Source organism: Lissotriton helveticus, chromosome 4_1, assembly GCF_964261635.1.
Source record: "Lissotriton helveticus chromosome 4_1, aLisHel1.1, whole genome shotgun sequence".
In the NCBI taxonomy this organism is placed as follows: Eukaryota; Metazoa; Chordata; class Amphibia; order Caudata; family Salamandridae; genus Lissotriton; species Lissotriton helveticus.
The window spans coordinates 2,050,504,149-2,050,528,486 of record NC_136063.1 but is presented as its reverse complement, the minus strand read 5'-3'; the positions used below and the strand labels follow the sequence as shown (position 1 = coordinate 2,050,528,486).

General features: G+C 43.2%; 1 protein-coding gene across 1 annotated transcript in view; it reads left to right on the top strand.

Moving 5' to 3' along the window:
- The window catches only part of CUL4B (cullin 4B), a 945,370-nt gene that overhangs the window by 165,201 nt on the left and 755,831 nt on the right, over positions 1-24,338 (top strand). Inside the window, exon 6 of the mRNA XM_078688736.1 lies at positions 18,793-18,866. Coding sequence (XP_078544862.1) covers positions 18,793-18,866 — 74 coding nt within the window. The remainder of the gene's footprint in view (positions 1-18,792; positions 18,867-24,338) is intronic.

Here is a 24,338-nt window from a genome sequence, read left to right as displayed (position 1 = left end):
ACCTGCATTGCTTTAATATTACCTGCTTATCACTGCAACGTGTATTAATTTAATATTATCACCGTTTCCACTGGTGTTCTGATAAATTCATTTCTTGCGGTGACCGGCCAGACCTCAGACGCAGCTGTTACATGCTCTACGGTGTTGCTCAAGGAGGCCTCCCAGGCTCCGTCGTCTTTGTTGTTGGGAAATTCTCATGCGCCATATAGTTTTCGTGTCTTTATTCAGTGTTGTGAGCGCGGCTGGGTGACGTCAGTGTTGGTCACAGACTTTTGCACTGACTGACCTGTGCACGCCCCAGCACATTACATTATCCCTGCCTCCACCGGTGTAGTGATTAATTCATTTCTTCTGGTGTGCGGTGACTGGCCAGCCCTCTGATGCGGCCTTTACATGTGCCACAGTGTTTTTCTAGGAGGCCTCCCGGGTTTTGTAGATTTAGATAGCGTGAACAGGACACGAAATGCACATTCATTATTTGGTAGGCACGGGGAAATTAAAGTGAGGTTAAGTGATTTACCCAGATAAACCTGATAGTGAGCCAAGGCTCGTTTAAAAAAAATCATTTGCATGGTGGCCGCTTAGCATTACGTTCTCTGCACGGCGGCCATGCTTTAGATTTCAGTGCATGTGACACGGGGGGGAGAGGGGGTTTCGTCCTTAGCAAATCAGGTATAGACGAAATTACAATCATATATAACAAAGGAAAGTATCTGGTTTATGTGTTTCACCGCTATTTATTTTATGCGGAGAAGAAACAACGACCATTAGGTTCATATGTTCCTGGTATATGGTTTACATTTTTTTCATGAGGCATATTGATAGTGGATATTCATTTCATGCCTGAGAAGCGATACAATTCACACCCGAAATTTTTAGAATTTACCTACATTTGTCATATGAATATACAATTAACACAATACGAGAATTTGACAAAAGCAAAACTAAATTAAACAACATGTACAATATTACACCAGCATAACACTTTAATTACAAGATCCCCTTTTGGCCATTCAATAGGCAAATTTTAGCGGAGAAACTTGAGCCACATGGGAAATTTCTCTTAACTCCTGCGGGATGTATAGTACATTGTACACCCTTATTATGGAGCGTAGGAATTAATTATTGCCCTATGTGGTGGATACACTGGAACAGCCGACGCGTTTCTAATCCCTGCTGTGAATCACGGGATTGTCATCAGGGCGTTGGGACACGGTGTAACCTATAAATGAAATTAAGTGGACTAATTAAAACGTGGGGAATCTCCTCTTCTAAACTTATTTACAATGTGCTATTTTTCAAGCTATGTACCTGAAGTTAATGGTGTTGCTTCAAGGACGATGAAAATAGCTTTGAGCTCTTTAATAAAGGAACTAGAACCATCAAGGACATACCTGTTATTTAAGAGAGCACACTCTGGTGTATAATATTTGCAGTTATCGGGCCATTTCAAGTGGCAACTTACATTTAAAATCAAGGGAGGAAGCGGAAAGTGATTTACTTGTACCACCTTCAGCCGGTGCTAAGCCGTCACTCTTCAATCGTATGCCACCGATTATAAACGTCTTTTTAATCTGCCAGAACAAACAACACACCCCTGGTTTTAAATTGAAGGTCTGATATTAACCAATTTAAACTGACCATGCGTTTACTAATCTACACTTACTATTACTAGCGTCTTAGTATCTTAGTGTGTTATGGAACTCGACTTTCTCAAAACCTCGTGGATGCAATTTTCCTACACGTGATCTAAACAAAGAAAACGCGATCAGTACATTTAGTACTCTTTATTGCTTCTTCGCGCTAATGGATGCAGATTCTTTTGTTCACTTACTTTAGTTAGCGGTCGGTTCTCACTGCGGGTCATCCTCGATTGTAACAATTTAGGAGCCGGTGACCACGCGAGATGCAGCTAAAATAAAACCGGCACCGGAAGCAGAAGTGGTGTATTTGGCAATGTATCTTGGGGCACGTAGTTTTTTACAGGCAGAACATATACCATTTTTTTACTATATTGTGTGCGCCTTGTATTGAAAAGAACTTTATTCTTAATTTAAGAACAGGTGCGGCTTAAATGAAACCGGCACCGTAAGCAGGAGTCACGTCTTTGGCAGTGTATCTTGTGGCACGTAGTTTTTTAAAGGCAGAACATATACATTTATCTAATTATTATGGGCATATTGGTTTCAGAGCCGCGAATGTTGTCGGCGGGCCCCATTCAACAGTGTGAATTAGAGCGGACTAATGCATCGTGATCTCCTTTAAAAGCCAAACATCTATATTGTGTGCGCCTTGTATTGAAACAACTGGTGCATTAAAATAACTTAATTCTTAATTAAAAAGCAGATGACTTGCCCAGTATAAGTTCAATATAGGTGATATAATCGCCATTATATCACCACATAAATCACCACATCACCACATAAATGATGAATTTCACTAAAACCACATTATTCAATTGCGTCCTCCAGATTAGAAAAATTAAAATTACTAGATTTCAATAATAGTCAAAAAATAATAATTGCAGGCCTGTTCGGCAGTGTGTTTTCCAACAGGGGACCCAGGGCATTCGGTCAAGTTGACTATGTCAACTCATCCAGACCATGCACCACAGTGTCTCGCTAGGAGGCCTCTCGGGCTTTGTAGTTTTAGATAGCGTGAACCGGACACGAAGGGCACATTCATTATTTGGTAGGCACGGGGAAATTAAAAGGAGTTTAAGTGATTTACCCAGATAAACCTGATAGTGAGCCAAGACTCGTTTTCAAAAAATCATTTGCATGGTGGCCGCTTCACATTACTTTCTCTGCATGGGCGCCATGCTTTAGATTTCAGTGCGGCGCCCGCTTATCACAGCAATGTGCATTACTTTAATATTTCCCCTGCCTCCACTCTTGTAGTGGTTAATTCGTTACTTCCGGTGTGCGCTGACCGGCCAGCCCTCTGATGCTCAAGGAGACCTCCTGGGCTCCGGTCGTCTCTACTCAGGAGAAATTTTCATGCGTCATATAGTTGTTCATGTTCTTTATTCAGCGTTGTGAACACCGTGTGTGTCAGGCTGCATTATGTTCGTGTTGGTCGCCGCCCTCTGCACTAACTGGCCTGTACACGCCCCAGCACCTTTTACCATCCGCATAAGTCATAGGAATACACGAGTCCCAAGTCAAGGACATGGGATGACCCCCGCCTCCAGTTCTGACCATCTCTCTGTTCTTGTGTGAGTCACTGTCATTTCCTGTGCTTTCATCTGTACTTTGCCTTGCTGCTTACCCACTTTGTGATCTTGGACTGGTTTAAACTAGTTAAACTAAACTAGTTTAAACTATATTTTTATGTGCATTTTGACAGTATTTGCCTTTAAAATGCTAAAGGTTTTCAACTTTCAACTTTCTTCATAATTGTATTTTGGACTATTCAGCATATTTTAAAATCAAGATGCTCTTCACATTGCAAGTCTGCATTCGATGGTTTGAGAAATGTAGAAGCAGGCATCATTATCCCTGTTGTAAAAAAATGTGCATGGCTATTTTTTCATGTCATCAGCTCCTATTGTCCATTTTATGCAGTTTTACATAGCAAATATTTGGCTGAGAGCATCAGAGCACTTACATGAGAACCAGATGTCGCAATTTTTTGTAGACACTGAAAGATCAAGTAAGGAACACAGAATGCTCCGCCCTCATCTCACCTGGCTGCTGCTTGTTACTCCAGTCTTCCTGGTGGACTCAGACTTCCCAGGCCTTTGTATGCTGGTCTCCCAGGCAACTAAGACCATCTGCCAAGTCCCGTAAGGATCTTTCAGATCCTTAGAGAGGTAGGGCCTGGCCAGCAATGAAGCCCCAGTGCAGCACAGCACCGGTAAGGCCTGCTCCTTCCACCCCCAAAACAGTACACATACCAAACAAAAAGTAAAATAATAACAAGTGCCACAAACTTCTATTAACAGCAGAGGAAAACTCGACCAGGCAGTCGGTCACCTATAGCACATCTTGCGGTCAAGGTTCTGTAGGCTTTGGCTATTGCAGGTCAGGCGTTGTTTTTTTGTTGTTGTTTTTTTTTTAGTTTTAGATAGCGCAAACCAGACCCGAAGGACACATTCATTATTTGTTTGGCACAGGGATATTACATCATTTACCCAGAATCATCTGATGTTGAGCCTACTTTGCGTAACGGGCACTTCACACTACAGCTGCTTATAATTGTCATATGTAATGCAGTACTCACAATACTGTTCTGTGGTAGCTACGCAACATTTCGGAATAGGCTTGGAACACCATGATGTCATCTGGTAGGTCACAATCACAGATCTGTCTGGTATTTTCTTGTGTTCCTAAGGACACTGCTTCTTGGTGAAACCGTGTACGCCCTTCACGGGCAGAGCAGCCTCACACAGGGCCTCATACTTATAAAGCAGAGTCTTGTCTAACTCTGCCTTTCTGTCCTTTCAGAGGCACAGACAGCTTTAGAATTGGTTCAGTGCTCCAATGGCCTGTCTTCTTATGGTCATCGCTCTCCTAGCCCTCCGTGCTCTATCCAGCATGTTCACTGCTCCTGGATACATCCAGCTCCTCTGCGCTGCACCAATGCTTCAGGCAGAGACGGATGCCTCATTAGAATTGTCCTCTGTAATACTATATTTGTAAATAATGACAACACAGAGTGCGCCAGAATATAATCAGTAGCCGTGGGAGCAGCTTCACCCTGCTTTTTACAAGTGTCTCCTGCCGACCGCATGTAACTACCTTTCTCTAACAATTTCACTCTCTATTTCATACTCTCTCTGTTCACTGTACCTCTCACTTATATATGTTATCGACTCAAACTAGCTCTATGTACCATCTCCCTCTCCCTTTCTATCACTTCCACACTCACTCTCTCACATAAGTAAAACACACTTCCATTACAACGCCAATAGCTGTAAAAAAAAGCGACCTATTTGTGAGAAAGTGCCATCTTTCTTGAATTGGTATGCCCCCACTTTTCGCTGAACTGCTGATATGCTTTGACTGAGTGTTCCCTGAGCTCCTGCCAACCAGGTGCCCAGGGCCTGTGTTCCTTCCCTAAAACTGTGTTGAAACTAAAACCCAATTGGTATCTCTGGCTACCTGTCAGCCCCTAGTAGATGGTACTCTAGGTACCCAGGGCATGGTGACCAGAGAAGACCCCTAAGGGCTGCAGCACTTATTGTGCCACCCTTAGGAGCCCTGTACCCACACACTGCCTTTGCAGGCTGAGTGTCTAAGTACAGTACTAAACCAAGAGTCGACATGGCACACATCCCTGTGTGCCATGCCCGCAAGACCCACTGCCCTGGAATACCTCAGTCACCCCTCTAGTTTGGTGCCCTATTCCAGTGGTGTGGGCACAAGTGCACGAGCCCTGTGCCCCTACAGTACCCAGGGCCATTCCTGTGCACTGTAAGTGCAGTGATGCCATTAAGAGTAAATGGTGCTGGGAGGTCGTCATTACGAACTCCACAGCACCATAATGGCTACCCTGAAGACTGACGAGTTTGATATCAAACTTTTCAGCACATTAAACCCACACTGATGCCAGTGAGGGATTTAATGTAAAATGCACCAGAGGGCATTTTAGAGATGCCCCCTGAAAATCTAACCTACAATCCACATCTGGTCTGAGAGGCTGCCTAGGCTGCCACACAGCAGACATGTTGCTGGACCCCTGGGTGGAGAGCCCCCGCTCTCCTGGGCCTTCAACAATGCACATTCTGGGCGAGGTGCTACGTCTCCTCCCCCAGGATGGGCAGGGGGAAGCTTCAAAGGCCTGCCACCTTTGTGAGCTTCTCCAGTCCACTTGCTGTACTCAGCAACTGGCCCCCACCAGTTCTGACCCCCACTCTGGCGGGAAACCCTACGGAAGGAAGGGGGGGGTGCCAGCCTGTGCTAACCCCACCCCTTAGGTGGGAGAGGCGAGGTGAAGCACGACCCCGGGCTCCGGCCATCTTGTAGATGGAGAGCCCTGCCCAATCACAGCTAGACCCCTGCCCCCTTCCCACAGGTGATGAGCAGACTAGGGGGTGTACCTACCCCATGGACAGGGACCTATTGGTCCCTGCCCTACCTGTAATGCCCCTAAATTCAGTGTTTAGGAGCACCCTGAACCTTCCTTCCTCAGATCCCGATAAGAAAACAAGAAAGAAGATCAAGAAGAAGAAGAACCGCCGTGCAGCTGCTAACAGGACAACACCAACTGACTTGGCCCTAGCCCTACTGGCCTGTCGACCCTGGAAACTGCCCCTGCTAAATCCCTCCTGCGGACAGCAACCTTGGAAAACCCGGAGGACCTGCCTGACTTGACCCTCTCACAGACTTGGACTCCCCTGAGCAGAGGCTCTGCTCCAACAGCAATACCCCTGGTGCCAGCCAGGAACTGCAAATCCAGCCCACTCTGCACCCGCCGAGCCCGGCCCGTGCCCCAGTGATCCAAGACCATGAGGATGTCCCCCATTCCCCCCCCCCCCCCCCCTGCCCCCCCCCCGGCCACTGGGACCCGAAGTCCAGTGCCCAAAGACCCTCCTCGACGACCCAGACGACATCTGCAGCCTCAGAACCAGGGACCCCCCCCCCCACCGCGACTAGCCGAGGGTACGATATCCCGACACCCAAAGACACCCCTGCACCCGGCGCTCCACGGTGCCCTGTGCCCTCTTTTGGGGTACTCGCCTATTCTCCCAGAACCCAATTTACCTCTTGAAGTGGTGGTCGCACCTGAAGAATCTCCATCCCCCAGCCTGCAGCCTTTGTTCACTTTGTAACTTTCCCATTGGATAAAATTGAGCGCCCGAAGGCGCAAAAGCACCCTGCACCCAGCCGCCCGAGTGCCGCTGGAAGTGTAACTACTACCCTACTCTACTTCCCCACTTGCCTTGAGTAAGTGACCAGGAGCTCAGCTCCCACAGCCGCGTGGCCTGCCTGCTTGCAGCCACCAACCAAAGGCCCCCTACCCTCCATTGGATTGCATTGGCCTACTCTCTCTGCACCCGGCTGCCCCTGTACCGCTGAGGGTGTAACAACTGTACCTTTCCGACCCTGGGAGACCCCTGAGTCTATGCCCAGAACCTTAACCTCACCAGTCGAGTACTAACCTGAAAGACCGTAACTCACTTTCCTTCCATAGGCTAACATTGACTGGTTTTCTCTGAAATTTCTTCTAAGTGTGGAGTTTTGAAACTTTAAAATATTCCTCTAAAATCAGCCGAATAACGATTTACGAAATACTCACCTGGGATCAGGAGAGAAGCTAGTGCTGTACTTTCTAGTTCAGTACTGAACCGCAAGAGTAATCTTCACTGTACTTCCCAGTTACCTGTATTTTCTTCCATAGGAAACCAATGACTGTTTTTCTCTGAAATTTCTTTTGTCGATTTTTTGCAAACTACAAATATTCTTTAAAAATCGTACCAACTACTGAAACGCAAATACTTACCTGTCTTAGGTAGAGTTCCCAGTGCTGAACCTAGGAGTCCAGTGCTGGATTATAAAAGTAACGAGAACGTTCTTTACCTGGGACTTGAATTTCCTTCCGTAGGATAACATGGCTAATTTTTTTCTGAAAAGTTTCTAAGTGTCAACTTTGAAAATACATTTGAATCCTTAGCAAATTACCCCTGTAACCAAAACGCTTTTACTTAACTGTTTACAGCTTAGGTCCCGGGACTGAATCTAGGATCCAGTCCTTCGGTTAGAAAAGTAATCCTGAAATTAATCAACTGCATTTATGTAGAAAAACCCATTGAGCTCAATGTTAAATTGTGTTTAGAATTGTGTTGCCTATTGCAACCCAGTAACTAAGTGTATTTACCAAGTCTATTGCCATTCTGCAAAGCAATTACCTAAAGTCACTCATTTTGAGAAAAGTATATTTTGATACCTGTTGGTTCTAAAATAAAACAACTGTATATTTGGATATAAAAACAATTGGCCTAGAGTTCAGTTCTTGAGTGTGCGAAACCTTTTGCTGACTGAGTGTGTACAACAAATGCTTTACACTGTCCTCTGGTACTGCCTTACTGCTCGACTAAGCTACCACTTCAGAGAGTAATGTCAGATCTGACTTTAACATCTGTTATACCTCTGGGTATTGGGGATTCTATACACACTGTACCTGACTTTGGTCCAGTATATATAGAGCCACTTTCCTACATATTGCATTGCAAATGCTTGTTTGCATTGAAAATGAATAGTGGAGGGATAAAGAGGGAAGGGTCTGGAACTTTTCTTTTTGTTTTTTTGGATTTTATAGCCGTAAGAGGAGTTTGGGGTGAGTAAATGGGAGGTGGAGGAGAGTTACTATAGTTAAATATGAAATTAATTGGAGTGGTGGACATGTTGTTCTGGTTTTTGGATTAAAAATTAATAGTGGAGGGATAGAAGAGGGAAGGGTCAAAAATCGTTTTTTTAGGGGACAGCAGTAGGAGGGGGTTTGTGATGAGTAAAAGGGAGGTGGAGGAGTCACAGATAAGGGTTTAACTATTTAGAAACAGTTTTAGCTAGGTATGTATTTCAAAATACTATTCATGTTACTGTGAAATAGGCAGAAAACCAATTAAGGTATCACCCTATCAAATGTCAATAGATATACACGAAAATAGATATCAAAATATAGTTTTTATTTATAATTATTTTCGTTTTGTATATATTAATACATTATGACAGTTTTACAAATTTATATACCGTATCCAAAAATACATGATAGACGAAAAAGATGATGGAGGCAGTGCGGCAGGTGTCAAACTACGCGCGTTTCGGCAAACGTGCCTTCATCAGGTAGCCGTCTATTACACTAAAATGAACACATAATCAAACAAACATATAATCAGAAACATTATATAACAAGATAATATTTGATTAGGTATAGGATGATTACATCTTAGATTGTATGTACTTAAATGTCTTTACACTGTAACTTTCTGTCAGTCTTTTAATTATATTTCTAAGTTTCAAATCGCCTATATATATATGCAGCCGAAACTGCATGCGCGGAGCACCGCCAAGCGACGTCCAGGGAAGAGTCTCTACATGGCAAGCATTCAGCGTGTTGGGAGTGTGGTTATATAGCCGTCCCCTGCTCTATCACCGTGATGCTGCCTGGCTGGCGAGGGGATCAGCATCAATTGCCTTTGTACTACAGCGGAGGACTCTGTGAAACTGACGCTATATGCGATTTACTCTGCAGGACTACGTGCTCCATAAGGCACTGCGGCGACGCCTATCTAGAGGCGTGTCATTCCATTTAAAGGAAGTGGTTCCATATGGCACTGCGGCGACGCCTATCTAGAGGCGTGTCATTCGATTTAAAGGAAGTGGTTCCTGCCTCCCTCCTGTATTTGTTCGTCATCCTCTGAAGAAGAAGGCGGGAGCCTTCGAAACGCGTCAGGAGCTAAAGACGAAACAGGACATTCATGAACGTTTCTCTGGGTCTCTCTGCTATTTGAAGCTTGCTGTTAGTATTAAAGGCTTCTGGACAGTATCCCCGTGAGTGAGGTCTGTTTTCACACGTGAGCTTTGAGATATATATATATATATATAACTAAGCAGTCCGAAGAACGGGAGCTCTGGTGACTCCGTGCCATGTTTTGCGGACAACCTCAACACTACCTTAGTGATTGAGTGGTAGACAGAGACTGTTTGCACCAGTGGAACTATTTTCAGCATCAGGCATCTGAGGAAGGAAGCAATCCGAAACGCGTCATGCCAGGTTGAAATAAATGGTTTTCCTCTGTCCCTGTGTGCCGCCTCTCTACTTCGAGGGAAGGAGAATGCTGCGGAATACAATGCGTGGTCCCATTACACGCGAGGAAGGCACTCCCAACAAGCGTCTGAAGGAAGGGTGCCAATGGGTGGAACCCGGACCGCCTCGCACAACGGAGGCTGCAGAGACAACGTTGTCAAGGACAATTCATACTTTATGGAGGGTCGTCCTTACTTTATCGAGGTCCCCGACTCTGTATGCTGAAGGGACTGCGAGGCTTGGGATTAAGGGAAGAGAACTCCGTTTTCCCTGTACAAGTACGAAAGTCTCAACCTGCTAACAAGGCTACTCGGCTGCACGATGGGAATAGAAGTGCATGCCGAGTAAACGGACCACCAAACCAGCAAGGTTGAAACAATGCATGCTGGACTAAGCAGTCCGAAGAACGGGAGCTCTGGTGACTCCGTGACATGTTTTGCGGACAACCTCAACACTACCTTAGTGATTGAGTGGTAGACAGAGACTGTTTGCACCAGTGGAACTATTTTCAGCATCAGGCATCTGAGGAAGGAAGCAATCCGAAACGCGTCATGCCAGGTTGAAATAAATGGTTTTCCTCTGTCCCTGTGTGCCGCCTCTCTACTTCGAGGGAAGGAGAATGCTGCGGAATATATATATATATATATATATATATATATATATATATATATCTTGTTTCCACATATTGCATAATTGACCATAAACATAAACTTAAATCGATATATACATAATTTACACAGATTACAAATTTCATATAAACACCATTTAAAACCCTGTGTTGTGGCAACCTCGTATTCTAATATACATCAATGATCGAATTGCATTGGTATTCGTGTCATACCATATTATCTCTAGAGTGAATCTAAGAAATGGTCTATTTTTTTTATAAAGTTTGTAATTGGCGAATCATGCCGATAAGGAATCTCTCCACAAGAAATATGGTTTATGTGGAGGTATTATCAACCATACAGAGAGAAATAATATAGACCTAGTTAGACACGCATTTCACTTATAGCATATAGTCATGTCTTACCATGTAAAAATACAGGCTTGCATACAGCAAAAATCCAAAGAGTTCTTAAAATCTCCTATGCTCAGTTGATGCAGGTTAATTTATTTTGCACATGGATGGCAAGATAAGCTGTAGAGAAATTATTTATATGTTATATAATTATGCTATAACCTACATCATAGATGCTAGATTCGTCAAGTTTAATTTCCTCATAGAGCATGTTTTAAATGTTGAAGTACATTTACTTCCTATTGCTATTTTACGTCTCTAACACCAAAACATATCTTGTACAGCGAGAGTGTTACACAGGTTATGCTAAGGTTGCATTTTTCAATCTATCATCTGTTTTCAAATTGTTTTAGAACAACTGTTCGATGTAAAGATCATATTAAGGAGACAGATGAAATGGCAGCTCCTAGATACCCTTGCTACAAGAGTAGCGTATTTGAATTTAATCACACCGGAGTATAATATTATTATATATTCAAAAAACGTACCGATTATTTTCACGGATTTATGCCATTGTTTTTTTCTTTTCTCTTTAGGTTGCAGAAATAGCGCTTTAGGTACGTAATGATTCAGTAGGTTCTTTTATAAACATATTCCTACAGAGAGGACCGGAGCAAAAAGGACATTCTTATTAGCTAATAAATGCGCACAGGACCATTTATACTCAAGTTCACGACTTCATGTACGCATACTAAACGGATGCAGCAGCAAACCGAATCTTACCGATAAGTGGTTGATAACTTTACTATTACCATACGATAGTAGAATGATTAATGCAGCGAAAATACGAACAGCTGCAAGGTCGGGGAGGATAATAATCTGTTGAAAAAAGATAAAACAGATAAATAATAATGTTCTATCCTCATTGTGGGCTTTAAACAGATAGTTATTTTTAACGGGCGAGCTGTATAACCGTTCCTAGAGTACCACTCAGTCATTCTATAATTATAGCCGTAGCTCCGGCGTATGGAATCTCTCTCACCTCTCTCCTCGTTGAGAAAAACGCTACAGACTGCACCCATGTATGCAGACGATAGAGACTGAGCTCTCTATTAGCGGCGTTTTTAAACTATTCGACTACACGCCAGGATTCAAACCAAAGGGTTAGCAATTCAATTGGTTGGCTTGCTGTAAAATAACGGAGCTTCCTATTGGTTTACATTTACCTTTGCATAACATGTGATGTAACAATCTAATATGGGCGGTGATAGGTTAGAGCTTCTATATTTGCCTACAGGTCCCATCTCGGAATCACGCAAGAAGCGTAAGTGCCAATTCGTTATGTAGTTAATGTAAAAAACACATGTTCGTGTGAGGTTGCCACTCCTTAAAGGACATATTATGAGAATCAAAATGTATACAACATTTGTAACAAACCAATTATATACAACATATATCTATTTACAATATTTAAAATATAAGGACTAAATGTCCTCAAAATCGACAGATGCTTCATATACCAATAGGTTTCAACATCCTGTTTTTAAATATATATTCCAGAATTATGCAGTTAATTAAATTCCAAACATCATAGTCGTACAGTGTATCTATCTCATGCCTTTGAGATGTTATTGCTTTTAGTTATTCATGTTTTGCAATGCATTGTACTGGCACTAGAATTGTAACATTATAACATCATAGAGGTTATTGCCATTCTTCTACAGGATTGCATGTTCCCATGGTATTTCTAAATTGAGGCCATTTTTTACGGTGTCTAACCAGAAAATATAGAACACTTCTCGTTTTTTTCTCAGTTTATCGGTGTCTATACCTTCTTTGGGGGTAATTCTTTCCAAAATGAACCACTTGATGTCTTTAGGGGAATGGTTACAATCAAGAAAATGTGAAACCATGGGTGATGACAATTTTTTAGTGCGTATCGCCTACCTGTGCTCAGTCAATCGTGCATTCAGAGATCTAGAGGTCTCACCCACGTATCCCAAATGGCACGGGCATACTAACAGATAAATAATGTTCTTTGTTTTGCAGTTATTTATGCCTTTGCTTATGATGGTGTGACCATTGAAAAGTAATTCTTTTGTTTCAATGGCAAGAGGGCAAACTACACATGTCCTACATTTGTAGTTTCCGGTCACTGGTGTGGCTCCTGTGAGACTACTTTGGATCAGTTCCTTGTTCTTATTTGGCATGTGTGATCTAACAATCAGATCTTTCAAATTACGGTTCTTTCTATAGACCAACATAGGCCTAGGGATTGTTAATATTCAAAAGTTGCCAGCTTGAATACATTATTTGTCTGATTTGTTCATTCAGGATTGAATGGCGTGTTACAAATACTAAGCTGTCATTCTTGGGTTTACTTGACCCTTGGAGAATATGTTGCCTATCGTAAAAACGAGCACGTTTACACGCGTCACGGATTAGTCGGTGGGGGTAGCCTCTATTTATGAATTTCGCTTTCATTTCGATGGATCTAGTGTCGTAATCAGCCAGTTTCGTACAATTTCTTCGAAGGCGAAGATATTGCCCAAACTGGATGCTGCTTTTTTGATTTGTTGGATGATGACTATCGAAATGCAGCAAAGTATTACGAGCGGTCGGTTTAGTGAATAGGTCTACATATAACTGCCCCTCATCATGCTTTACCAAGATATCCAAAAATTCAATTTGTTCATTGCTAATTTTAGCTGTAAATTTTAAATTCTCATCGCAAAGGTTTAGCCACAAGATAAACTCTTGGAGAGTGTCTTCATTGTCGTCCCAAATGAAGATGATATTGTCGATATATCTCGACCAGTGTAGGACGGACTCATAAAAAGGCGCAACCTCATTGAAGATGAATTGATTTTCAAAATGGGCAACATATATATTTGCTATAGTAGGGGCGCATGATGCGCCCATACTTACTCCTTTCGTCTGTTTGTATAAATCACCCCGAAATTCGAAGACATTTTCTTCTAGGATGATTTTGAGGCACTCAATAATGAAGTTATTATCACAGTCTATTTCATATAGATCTATGAACCATTGAACTGATGTGATTGCTCCATTTCCCAGAATGTTCGAATAAAGACTTAAGACGGGATTTTATTAATAGATGGGCGTAAAATTGCATCTAAATATTTTGAAATGGGCTCATTTACTGAACCAATTGTGGTAACAATTGGTCTTAAAGGAGGATTATCAATGTTTTTATGAACTTTCAGTGTTCCGTACATACTGGCTAATTTAGGATTTTCAATGTTCATGTATTGGAACTCTTTCTCACAAATGACACCCTTGTGTAATGCTTTCGATGTGAGCTTCTGAATTCTTGATTTAGTTCGCGATGTCGGATTCCTATTGATTTTACTATAGAATCTTTCATCATTTAACATTTCTTCCACTTTATTTATGTAAGTTTGTTTTTCCAGAATAGCTATCCCACCGCCTTTATCGCAGCTTTTTACTACAATATGGGGGGACTCTTTTAAACTTTGTAAGGCTGCATGTTCGCTCTTGGTAATATTGAATGGGGTTTTGGGTACATATTTTGTAGCATGTAACAGTTTGTTGTAAACCACCCTTTCAAAAATGACCACTTCTGGTGCAATTTGTTCATCTGTAGGAGTGAACGTAGATAAGGGTTTAGAAAGACTTGTTTTGGAGATCTGAATAGTGAAAGAGGTATGAGATGATGCAAGGAGGGAAGAGTCTAGAAAGGGTTGTTTTAGGAATCATAGTAGTGGTATGGGGTTTGTGGATGAATGAGAGAGTGGAGGCAGAGGATATATTGATAGAGGTATAGGGTAAGAAAAAGGGTAGTACATTTGATCTCCTTAATTAGAAACAAATTATTATAGATACACAAGTACATACAAAGGTGTGTGTGTGTATGTATGTGTATATATATATATATATATATATATATATATATATATATATATATAAAAATATATATATTATCCACCAAAAGAAAATAATGTCCGCACTCGCTCAATTTGATAAGTTGGGTTTATTCGACAGAGACTACAATACAGCCCCCTTCACCTACGCGTTTCGACCGCAGGTCTTTTTCACAGTGTTGGCAGCACTGTGAACAAGACCTGCGGTCGAAAAGCGTAGATGAAGGGGGCTATATTGTAGTCTCTGTCGAATAAACCCAACTTATCAAATTGAGCGAGTGCGGACATTATTTTCTTTTGGTGGATAATTTATAGTAGGGGGACGTTCATCCCTACTGTCCAGCACCAACCGTGCAAAGAGTGCACTTCCAAGTGAACGAATTGGTGGATAATATATATATATATATATATATATATATATATATATATATATATATATATATATATATATATATATATACATAAGGAAGGTAGTATACATAGATTAAAGATGCATTTAATAAACTCTGGCTTTCTAGTGTTGTACTCTAATTTATTTTTTGTAATTCAATAGTGAAGCAATTGTAGATACATAGTTATGATAAAAGATTTACTTATTTATGCAGTCACTTATATACATGTTAAAACATAGAATAATGTGACTATCTGTAATACGTACATTTGTTAAGCAGAACTAACGAATATCTATAGTTCTAAAGACATAATTATTATACGTTTATACAAATCATTACACATATATAGGTACTTATCTATAGTCCAAATAAATGCTTATATACAGAGGGATATGCTGTATACTTGTGTTTGCGTGTGGTGGTTATGTTGGGAAGAGCCAATTCTTGAGTAGTTTTCTGAAGATAAGGTGGTTGGTTATCAGTTGATCTTATGTTGGGGGGTAAAGAGTCCCATAGGTTGGCTGCTTAAACAGAGAAGGAAATGCCACCAATGGAAATATGGACCTCCAAGAGTGCAAACTACCTTTTTGAGGATGACAGTCATGTCATTTGACATTCATTTCTGAGGTGGCTTTTGCCATTCTAAAGACTGGAACTTTGCCCTTGTGGTGTTTCATGCATTGATATTAATTGTGCCAAAGTTCCAGTTTTGCTAGGAGCTTCAGTAACTTGAAAAAATTCCTCCGTCATCAAAGTGCCAGACATATTTCTCTGTCAACTTCACTTTCAACATCAATGTTTTCATGTAATTTGCTGTTGGTTAACTTTACAAACTGTCACAAAAATGATAAAAACACTGAATAAAATGCCTATGATCCTTTCAGAAGAAATTTTAATAAAGTAATTAGCAACTGTCAAAATGGTACATGATGGTTGTAGGAAGCTGGCTTTCCATGCAGTGCACCAAAGCGATGCACACCATGCAGAAAGTCCAGACACCCCCCCGCTGGCCTACAGGGCCCAAACCAACAATCCCAAATACCTTGTATGCGGCAGTGCAAGCAAGCAGCCCAGGCCCACCAAAGAGCAGTGTCCAGCACCTGCTGTACACACGGAGTCAACAACTGAGACACACACACACTCAAGGAGGAACCTGAGACCAATTCAGAAAAACACAGATTTTTATATAATTTCAGACACCAACTTCAACGGAATCAAGCAAGTACCTTAGACTTTACTGATCTTTACAGGTAAAACAGTAGAAAATCACAGCTGTCAGATTTGAGGCATGAGACTCTAATGCAGAAATAGGGGCCAAGGTCCATATAACCACCAGCAGCCTGAATCCTCTTGCCCCAGTGTGTCCTGGCGCAGAGGTGCCGTCTGCAAAGGCAGCCTCCAAAGCTACGTGTTAAAGTCAATGTAGAAACATGTAGCTATATAAAGGCTGCAAGTGAGCTCTTGGGGACAATCCCAGCAGAACCTAAAGGGCTGCAAGGCCCCTGAAAGTCTCTGGAGCAAGGGGCATCGTCGGTTGGTTCGGACTCAGGCTGTCGGGCTTGGGTGCAGAGGTGTTTCGTCTAGCGAGTCACTTGCGTTGGAGGCTCACTTCTTGTGATCAACCCGGTGATGGGGGTAAACTGGGCAGCATGGGCAACAGTGTCTGGTAGTGGATTAAAGAGGCCTTGGGTAAATACAACTCTACGTAGCCTTGGCATTTAGCACACTGATTTTTAATGGCACCTCTGGAACCGAGCTTTTGAGCACCTGCACTCATTCTTTTACAAATTAAGCACTGCTCTCCTGTTAGCAATACCTGTAAACATACAGCATATAAGTGTGGGCTTCTAGTCAGCCCCTTTGAAACATTGGTGGGATTTTTGTTTGTCTTTAAAGGTGTGGGTCCCTTGCTCACTTTGACACTGGATTCAATCTAGCCTGGCTGATGAGGGGTTTTACCCAGAAACCGGTCCCATGAGGCTTGTTTCCGGTACAGGGAAGACCTGGCTTGGCAGTTCAGGCTGGACTGTTCCCATGAGGCACAGGGTCAATACTGATTTGCATAAAGCTGGATCTAAACTGAGTTGGCGAAGTGAGCTAAAGAACAATGATGGATTCAACCCAGATCTCTCACAGGGTGAGTGTCTGAAAAGTTTTAGCACTCCGTCCATCATCTCCTTGTGTTTGCTTCATCTTTAAAAAATAGCAGTTGTTACCACGCATACCTTTACCATGAGTTGACTTTTGCAGCAGTTGTATCACACTATGGTATTTTGTCACGCAATGGCTGTGCTATTGTCTGATGTTCTTTTTTGTGTGTGTGTGTGGGTGGGTGTGTGTTTATATTTATAAAATATACAGTATACAAAAATTATGTATGTATATGTTTACATATTTTTGGGTGGAGGGTTACTTCCATATATTTTTTAAAAACCCATTTCTGTCCCTATACCACTACCCCCCTTGAAACCTAAAATCTATTACCTGTTTTTACCATTACCTGCACCTGTAGCTTGAAAAACCACTCCCAAACAGGTTTCCCACAACCCACACTGCAAAATGTGTCTCCTGCGAATGGACGGTGGTTCACATTCATTGGCAAAGCCAAGCTTCAAAAGCTCCAAAATGGCTGCTTAAATGCATATGGCAGGCATCTTTTAGTGGTATAGGACTTCCTGTGCATGCATGGCGATATATGTTTGGGATGGGGTGGGGGTGGAATTGGCAAAACCAGTTAATTCTCTTTGTTCTAGAAGCTCTAATTTTCTTCCTGCACTCTAGCATTTTTCTTTTTTCCCATAACCAGGGTTATTTCTGTATTTCTGCATGCCTTGGTTGTTAAATTGTTTCATTGTTTCATTGTTTCATTGTTGCATTCATTGGTCAGTAATTTCAAACTGTGCTGAAACTGAAGTCACCAATTCTTCCCAGGTTTAAATGATGGTACATAGGGGCCGATTAGGATGGCGGTGAATCCGCATCCTCCAGGCCGGTGGAAGCCACCGCCGGCCTGGAGGATGCGGATTCACCGCCGCGGACATTGGTAACACCCACCGCCACATTAGGATGGCAGTGGGATCAGTGGCGGGCGGCAAGTCCGCCCGCCGCTGATCCGCGGTGTATGCAGGCAAAAATGGGTCCGGTGTCTGCAAGACACCGCCAGCCATATTAGGATGCAGGCTGAAACATGCTTTTCCATGGCGGCTTTTCTGCCGTGGAAAAGCATGTGGTCTTTTGTGTTTGGGGGCCCGTTGCGGGCCCCCTGGGTGTCGGGGGGGGGGGGGGGGGTGCACATGGGGGGTACCTATGGTACCCCCCAGCATTTACATGCACAAAGCGGCAGTGACGGCGCGGTGCCTGGCTGTGCATGTAAATGCAAAGCATGCATTTTTAACCTTGCGGCGGGTGCTGCTTCAAGCAGCACCCGCCGCAAGGTTAAAGATACGGGATGTGACCGCCAGGGTGGCGGTCACATCCTAATTTGTATTGAGGGACCGCCGCTGCCCCTGCGCACGGTCCCTCCACCTCGGGGGTGGCAGACAGACGCAGGTCCGTCCACCATCCTAAAAGGCCTCATAGTTTGGTGCAGCGCATTCCATGCTTTGTTTCTGTATAGATGTTACTAATGTGGTTAACTTTAGTGCATCCTGTAGCCTTTTTGGTTTAGGGTTGCTCAGAAAGTGTTAAGCATTTTAACCACATTGCTACTCCTATGTATTGTGCTAGATTTGAGACCCAAAATAACATGCTAGAATTGAATCAACACATTTTCTTTGTTTTACAGATCATGATTAGGAGTATATTTTTATTTTTGGACAGGACATATGTTCTTCAGAATTCAATGCTGCCATCAATTTGGTAAGAATGGAAAAACACATTTGCACTATATGTGAAATATTACTTATTGAAATTAATTATATTTCTAGTCCCTCAGCCTAGGTAAGCAAATTAATTTTAATAAACACTAAATGAAGTGTTCACTTGTGGGCTGCGTTATTGAAAGCTTTTGTTTGCGTTTAATGGCTATTGCGCCTTTTCCTGCTTGTTATTTCTTGTATTCGAAACTGGGACTGGTAGTTTAGTGTGTGCGTTGGTCATAATGTTCTTTGTTTAAGACATAGACAATCCTAAAACATACAACAGCGGGCAGAGCATATTTCAAGAAACAGAATTACATAACCTGCTCAAAGGAGACATTTTCTGACAGTTGGCAGGCAAATCGTGTGGGTTGATAATGAGGAAAGGCATATCAAATGAGAGGATGCAAACAAAAATCTAGAAGCTATATGGCAGTGTAAGGAATGCTGCGAAAAACAATGGACTATAAAAAGCCTGGGGTGGCAACAACCTAGATTAAATGCGGGGTAATTCATGCTAGATGCTTCCTTAAGCTAAGCATCTGCTGGAAATTTGGTAAGTGGAATGTGCTATAACTTTTTAAAAGTTTTTATTGAATTTTCGTACATGTAAAGATACGTACATCTCATCACATATTTAGCAGGGTCATCACCATACCATTTCGGGCTATCAGTGGGTCCTAAAGTGTCGTCCTTGCTGTGGTGTTCTGTTAAGTAAGTAGTAGGTAATAGTGGAGGGAGGTATCCAGCCAGGGAAATAATTTATCTGGTGTGTATGAAAGCATCCACCTCTAGAGAGGGTTAAAGTGGAATTGGAGCAAACTTGGAGGGGTAGCTCCAGGGGTACAGTAGGGCCCGCTGGATATGGACTAACGTACAATCGTCACACAGGTGACTGTGATAGTTGTATACTCTGTCCAGTAGGTGTTAACCATGTGAGGCAATGTTTTGATCTAAGTTGGGAGGCATAAAAGGCCTCTACCCCCTCCCCCATGTTGTGAAAGGATATGTCAAGTAACTGCATCTTGGGGGAGTTCAACAAGGGCATTTCGCTAATTTAGTATCATGGAGAGGAGGGAGGAAATCTGTTCTAGGCTCAGTGGCTCCAGATCGGGGCTATAGGTAGTCTGCGTAGGCTCTTAGCTTTCTCTCTGCTAAGCTCTATTGCCTCTTATTCAGACCATCACCTCACTGCTGCTCTCCATGCTTCACCACTGGGAGGGACAGCATTCTTCTATTTCAGTGTTATTGCCTGGTTTTCCTTTGCGAAGGCCAAAACCATAAAGCGGGAGGCAGTTTTGTATCTATTCGGATTACCCGCCAATAGTGCGAGAGGGTTGGGCAGCCGCACAGCGTGTTTGAGGTCTGCTGCTAAGGAGTAAGCATGAGCGCTAAATCCGCTCCGCTCGCGGATTTTGCGGATTTTCGGTAAATCCGCGATCCGCGAACTCTCGCGAATTTACCGAAAATTCGCAATCCGCGAGCGGCGGATTCCTCGGTCAAAAGTTCAAGCCTTGCTGGTCTGTTGTAACTAATTTACGATGGCGCCGGCAAGCTGCCAGCGCCATCCTAAAATAGTTACTTAATTAGCTTCAACAGGAAGCTCTAATAGATAAGATAAAGCAGGGGCTCGAGCGCCTGCTTTATTTTATCAATTAGAGCTTCCTGTTGAAGCTAATTTAGTAACTATTTTAGGATGGCGCTGGCAGCTTGCCGGCGCCATCGTAAATTAGTTACAACAGGCACAAAACGGTGGCGTCTTCTTGAATAAATATGAAGGGCAGGGTTCATTCTGGCACGACGGTCCTGGCACAAAAATTAAACCTCAACCGCAAGCACTTACAGATATCAGTTAAGCATGTGCCCTAGTTGAAGCTTAAATTCAGTGACTCATTCATCGGCCCCAAAAACAATCGTGAGCGTTGTCAAGGCTGGGCAGATGTGCCTTCTTCCCAGATATACCATCGAAAATCAGCTGTGATGCTGGACATAGGCCTTTGCATCCTTGACTTTCACGAGCGCAATCCTCGTGCTGTTCCTGTGGCCAGGAGCTTCTGTATCTTTATCTGCTGCTCTGATCGGTCTCTGACCTTTTATACACACAAGAGGCATGTGCACTCGCATGGAAGCCCCGTCCGTTTGGCCCCGCCCACACACTCGAGGTGTGCACCGTCTTCCCGCCATTTACCCACTATGATAGCTCACTCAAGGGACCCCTGCGCCCTTCGGCGCGATTGCATAGTAACACACACCTGGTCGCTGTTGACAACTCTCTGGCACTTTAGGTAGCTGTAGTGTAGTAAAAGCACTATACATTTACCCAACGAGGTAGCACTTACTGATTATCCAGTAGAAAGTACTCCAGTTGAGTAGAGGTATGGCACAAAACGGTGGCGTCTTCTTGAATAAATATGAAGGGCAGGGTTCAATCTGGCACGATGGTCCTGGCATGGAAGCCCCGCCCCAAATCCGCCGATCCGCAAAATCCGCGGATTTTGCGGATCCACGATCCGTGAATACGCAAATGCGCGAATCGTGGATCCGCAAAATCCGCCCATGCTTACTAAGGAGCCACAATGGGCGCACATGTCTGGGGCAGCTCGTAATATACAATGAACATTTGATTGTGAGAGAGAAACTCTATGAAGGACGTAATCTGTGTCCATTGGCGAAGGCATTACAGGTGATTTTGCTGGGATACTCCAGAATCCACACACACTCTTTTTATGCAAAGCTCTGCCAGACTCTGCCTCCCAAGTTTCATGTAAGTGCTGTTGGGAGATCAGAGTAGGGGTAATCAGTGCTCTTGCGATCCAGGTTATTAGTCTGTCTGTTACCTAATGTATATAGGCAATCAAAAAGGAGGTTTGTGGTTGGTTTTGTGGTCTACACCTGCCATTGGCATCGCAGGAGTCAGCAAGTGGAATATAGATGAAAAACTGGTTTGGGTGTAAGTCTTCAAATTTCTGCAGTGTTCACTTTGGAACAGATGGCCGGGAGTAGAGGCCTGCTCTGTCCATCATTGTAAGTCTCATCTAAAGAGATGGCCAGTTCACTTAAGGAGACTTAACGCGGATGCAGGACGCAAGTGAGGAGAAATGTAGGGTTTGCCAGCTGCCCCAAGTCAAGCAGGTGAGCTCTGTTAGTGGACGCATCCCCAGTGCCACCAGCGAAACCACCAGGCAAGACACTACAGTTGATTTGCTAAAAAATGAAGCAAAACAAATTCGACCACCTAGGACTCCTGAATTCGATGGAAGCTGTAATTTCGCTAGGGCTGCCCTCCACCGGCAGTTGTGCAATATAAGATCCCTAGGAGTTTATCCAAGTTTCCAAGCCTCATTCATTAAGGAATCAGTGGAATATTTGCAAAGTGGTGTAGGAAGCAGGGGTTATACCATGTTTGCCGAAGCTGTGTGGCCCTCGGAATGTGCTATTACTTATTGATACATGGTTAAATGCATCCTCTGGTGTGGCCATTGCCGGAGCCATACCAGATGGCTATACTCTTCTACACTCCGATTGGGAAAACAGAAAGGAAGGAGATGTTGCCATGATTATAGTCATGCTTTTCCTGTTCAGTGGAGATATTGGAGTAGTAGGTTGTTGAGGCAGAGGTGTTAATGTTCTCTATCAAAATGTGTCATAATTCTTCCTTTTCAGAAGCACCTTTTTCTCATCCAGCAATATATGGGACACATTTTGGTGAGCCACTAGCTACTGTAGTTTCACCATTCCTTCTGGAGTTTCCTAATTTCACAATACTGGGAGATTTCAACACCCATGTAGATGATCCTGCCTGTTAGGTGGTGCATGGATTGATGTAGTCAGTGACAGATTTAAATCTTTAAAAAAAAGTGTGTGGCCCCACATACTTGGGCCACACGCTCGATCTGATTTTTCTCCAATTGCTGCTGCCTAAAAACAATCAATCACTAGCATGGTCTGATTACTTCTTGGTACCCTTTTTGCTGTTTTCCTGCATTTAAAGGTGCCTAGCCAGTAATTCCAGTATATCATGGCATGAAATGCAAGAGCCTAATCTGCCTGAGGTGTGGGCCCCTCTGGGATTTGCTTGAAGGGTAATTCAGGCTCTGATGTTTTGAGTTTCAATACATCCTTATTACAGGCTATTGAAAAATGTGTCCCATTAGAAAGGGGTTAACCAAAAGACACCAACAACCTTCTGTGCTCTGGTTTCCACCTGGGTTGCAGGAGAAAACCGATAACTGTAAACTACTGGAAAGAAAATGGGGGAAGCAATATGATTAGGAAGCTAGGGCAGTGTATAAAGCGGTCCTGGAAGCCTTCTGAAATAGTATCAGACCAGCAGGTGTGATCAGCAGAACCAAACAATGTCTCCAGTCGTTTCTGGGGGATAGGGTGCCTGCCGTCCATCTCTTTCATATCTCCAGTTGCAAAGAGCTGAAACATGGGGTTCCGCTCCCCATAGGGAGGCTCTGCACTCAGTCTCAATGTATTGAATATTTACGTGGCTCGTTTGGCCAAAGTAGTAGAACTTCTGGGCTTCAATAATATATGCAGAAAACACTAATTGGAAAGAGGTGCAATTGCAAACTGCAGAAACGTTCGATTATCTGGGGGTTCGGTTGGACAAAATAGGCACCTGGTGTGAGAAAGTGAGTTCCTGTTGCACCCCCCCCCCCCCCACACTTTTTGCCTGATACCTGATGCACTTTTCCTAGGTATCCCCTGGGTCCCTGCCAATCAGGTACCCAGGGCCTGTGTTCCTTCCTCAAAAACCTAAACCCAATTGGCATCTCTGGCCACATGTCTGCCCCTAATAAATGGTACCTTAGGTACCCAGGCCATTTTGACCAGAGAAGAGCCCTAAGGGCTGCAGCACTTATTGTGCCACCCTTAGGGGCCCTGTACCTTGACACCCACACTGCCTTTGCAGGCTGAGTGTCTAGGTACAGAACTAAACAAAGAGTCGACATGGCACACATCCCTGTGTACAAATAACACTATTGAAGGGGGTCAAAGGGGAATGTTTACCGACCTTGCATCCCATACCCCTACTTTACAACACAAATTACAAAGGGGGATACTGGGTCAAAAGTGTGTGGAAGCACAGAGACTAAGGAGAAAGAGGCTATATACTATAGAAAATGAGTCATATCTGGCTGAGAAATACCCATCCGACCACCCTTATTGGCGGAGTATCGTCATATGGGAGTTGATACATAATCCTGATACCGCCCAATCCATCAAACGACGGTGCGGATATGGATTTGTAACGACAATCTAGCCAAGATAATGCTCAAGGAGTGGAAAGAGTAAAGAAGAAGTGCAGTGCTCTTGGTGAAAGTGAAACTAAAATTGACTACTTATACAAAAAATATGTTTAATGGGAATTGTATAAGTGTCAAAATTAAAACCACGCCCTGTAGTGGAAATTAATAACTACAAAGTGTCTGTGCTTCCACACACTTTTGACCCAGTATCCCCC